The sequence below is a fragment of the Equus asinus genome, chromosome 8, assembly GCF_041296235.1.
Source record: "Equus asinus isolate D_3611 breed Donkey chromosome 8, EquAss-T2T_v2, whole genome shotgun sequence".
Lineage (NCBI taxonomy): Eukaryota > Metazoa > Chordata > Mammalia > Perissodactyla > Equidae > Equus > Equus asinus.
Window position 1 is genome coordinate 42,628,441 of NC_091797.1, and position 2,050 is coordinate 42,630,490.

The 2,050-nt window shown below is 37.2% G+C and overlaps 1 protein-coding gene across 1 annotated transcript; it reads right to left on the reverse strand.

The window, feature by feature from the left end:
* Positions 1-651: 651 nt before the first annotated feature.
* On the reverse strand, positions 652-1,593 carry LOC106823460 (olfactory receptor 2B6). The gene has a single exon (XM_014829172.1). It carries the CDS (start codon positions 1,591-1,593, stop codon positions 652-654), a length of 942 nt encoding a protein of 313 aa, XP_014684658.1.
* Positions 1,594-2,050: the final 457 nt, after the last annotated feature.

Sequence of the window (2,050 nt, forward strand, 5' to 3'; positions counted from 1 at the left end):
ACCATGAAAAAAATTTCAAGGAAGTGAAAATTCGCTGGGCCTGAAAAACACCTAGGATTTGATCTAAAAGGAAATGAAAAGGGGATGCTTCCCATTAGGAGGAAAACATGCATATAGAAACTTGGCAAGAGAACGGAAAATCTGGGTACAATTCTAGAGAAAAAAATCATTGTGGTTTTTATTATTAGGCTGACATGGGAATGGTATTGAAAATTTAAAACTAGGGTTGTTAACCTCAGCTCCAAATTAAAAGTGGCTATTTTTCAGTGTTTCAGTAAACCTCCTCCAATCATATGAAAAAATATTTATGTGAGCGTGTGTATGATATTACTGGAGAAAGAATTTCTGGCTTTTATCATATTCTCAGAAATGTCTAAGTTATACCAAATGTACAAATATTGATGTAAAGTTTGAAGATGTTGAAGTTACACAGATTCTGGTGAACTGGAAGACAAGTTCCTGGTACTCGTTCAATGAACGTGTTTAGGCAACAGAAAACTAACATAGCTTTCTGTCAATGAAATTTTATTTGAGGGAGACAATCACAATAGTTCTCTGTAGGAATGAAGAAAATAGGGCAACTTGAAGAGAAGTAAGTTAGTAAGCCAAGTAAATGTTAAGCATTTACAAAACTTATTATTTGCATACTCCTTATTTCTTGATTAAGAAGACTCTTGCAACTAATCTTTTAAAGGCCTCCTTTACCTCTTTGTTCCTAAGCGTATATATAAGGGGGTTCAGCATGGGTGCAATGATTCCATAGAAGAGGGAAACCATCTTTCGCCGGTCTTTGGAGTTAGGTGATGGTGGTTGCAGGTACATGGAGATAGCTGTACCATAAAAAAGTGACACGACAATTAGATGGGAGCCACATGTCCCAAATGCTTTTTGTCTACCTTCAGCAGATTGGATTCTCAACACTGCTTGGGCAATAAAAGCATATGATATAAGAATGAGTGTCAGAGGTATTAGATGGAATACCACACTTACAAAGAATAGTTCAGCCTCATTTGCTGTTGTGTCAACACAGGATAACTTGAGCAGAGCAGGGACTTCACAGAGAAAGTGATCAACTACACGGGAGCCACAGAGTGGCAGCTGGAGAGTCAGGGTAGACAACCACACTGAGTTGCCGAAACCAGTAATCCAGGATGAAGCTGCCAACTGGAGGCAGAGCCTTCGGTGCATGACAACTGAGTAATGGAGAGGACGACAAATAGCTACAAACCTATCAAAGGACATGACGGCCAGCAGAACACATTCAGTGGCCCCCAGGGCAAGAAACATGAAAAGCTGAGCCACACAGCCACCATAACTAATTACCTTCCTGGCGCTGTATAAATTCACCAGCATTTGTGGAACTGTACTCGTGGTGTAGCAAAGATCTAGGAGTGACAGATTGGTAAGAAAAAAATACATGGGAGTATGGAGTTTGGAGTCCAGGCATGACACTAGAATAATGGTCAGGTTTCCGAAGATAGTTATGATGTAAGAAATGAAGAAGACCACAAAGAGTGGAAACTCCAGCCACGGTTGATCTGAGAAACCTAAGAGGACGAACGCCTGTGGGATGCTCTCATTTACCCGGTTCATGATCAATGTTTCAACTCTTCATTTCCTGAAATGTAAAAATTTAGGAAATCAATAAACACACATTTATTGACTATTTTGATTATTTTTAATCACTTTACTACCTGTTTGAAGACATTTACAGAACTGATATTGCTTGTAACGTGAAAGATACTTATTTGGAAATGTTCATAATTACCTAAGTATTCTAACATTTAATCTTTCTATATCTGTATCAGCACTTCAAAAATGAAATCAAAAATTTAAAAAATTAATACCTGATTTAAACAATTTTAATAAAATCTCTTCTTTGATTTGTTTTTTTCATTTGGTTGATCTTCATTTGCACTACTTTCCACCTAGATAGCTATTATTAGGAAGTTTCGGCTACAATCCCTGCCATATTATTTTTTTTCCTAATTTTTCCTCAATGCCAAGGAGATTGTTTTCTCATCTGAAACAATTAAAATGAATTAGACCA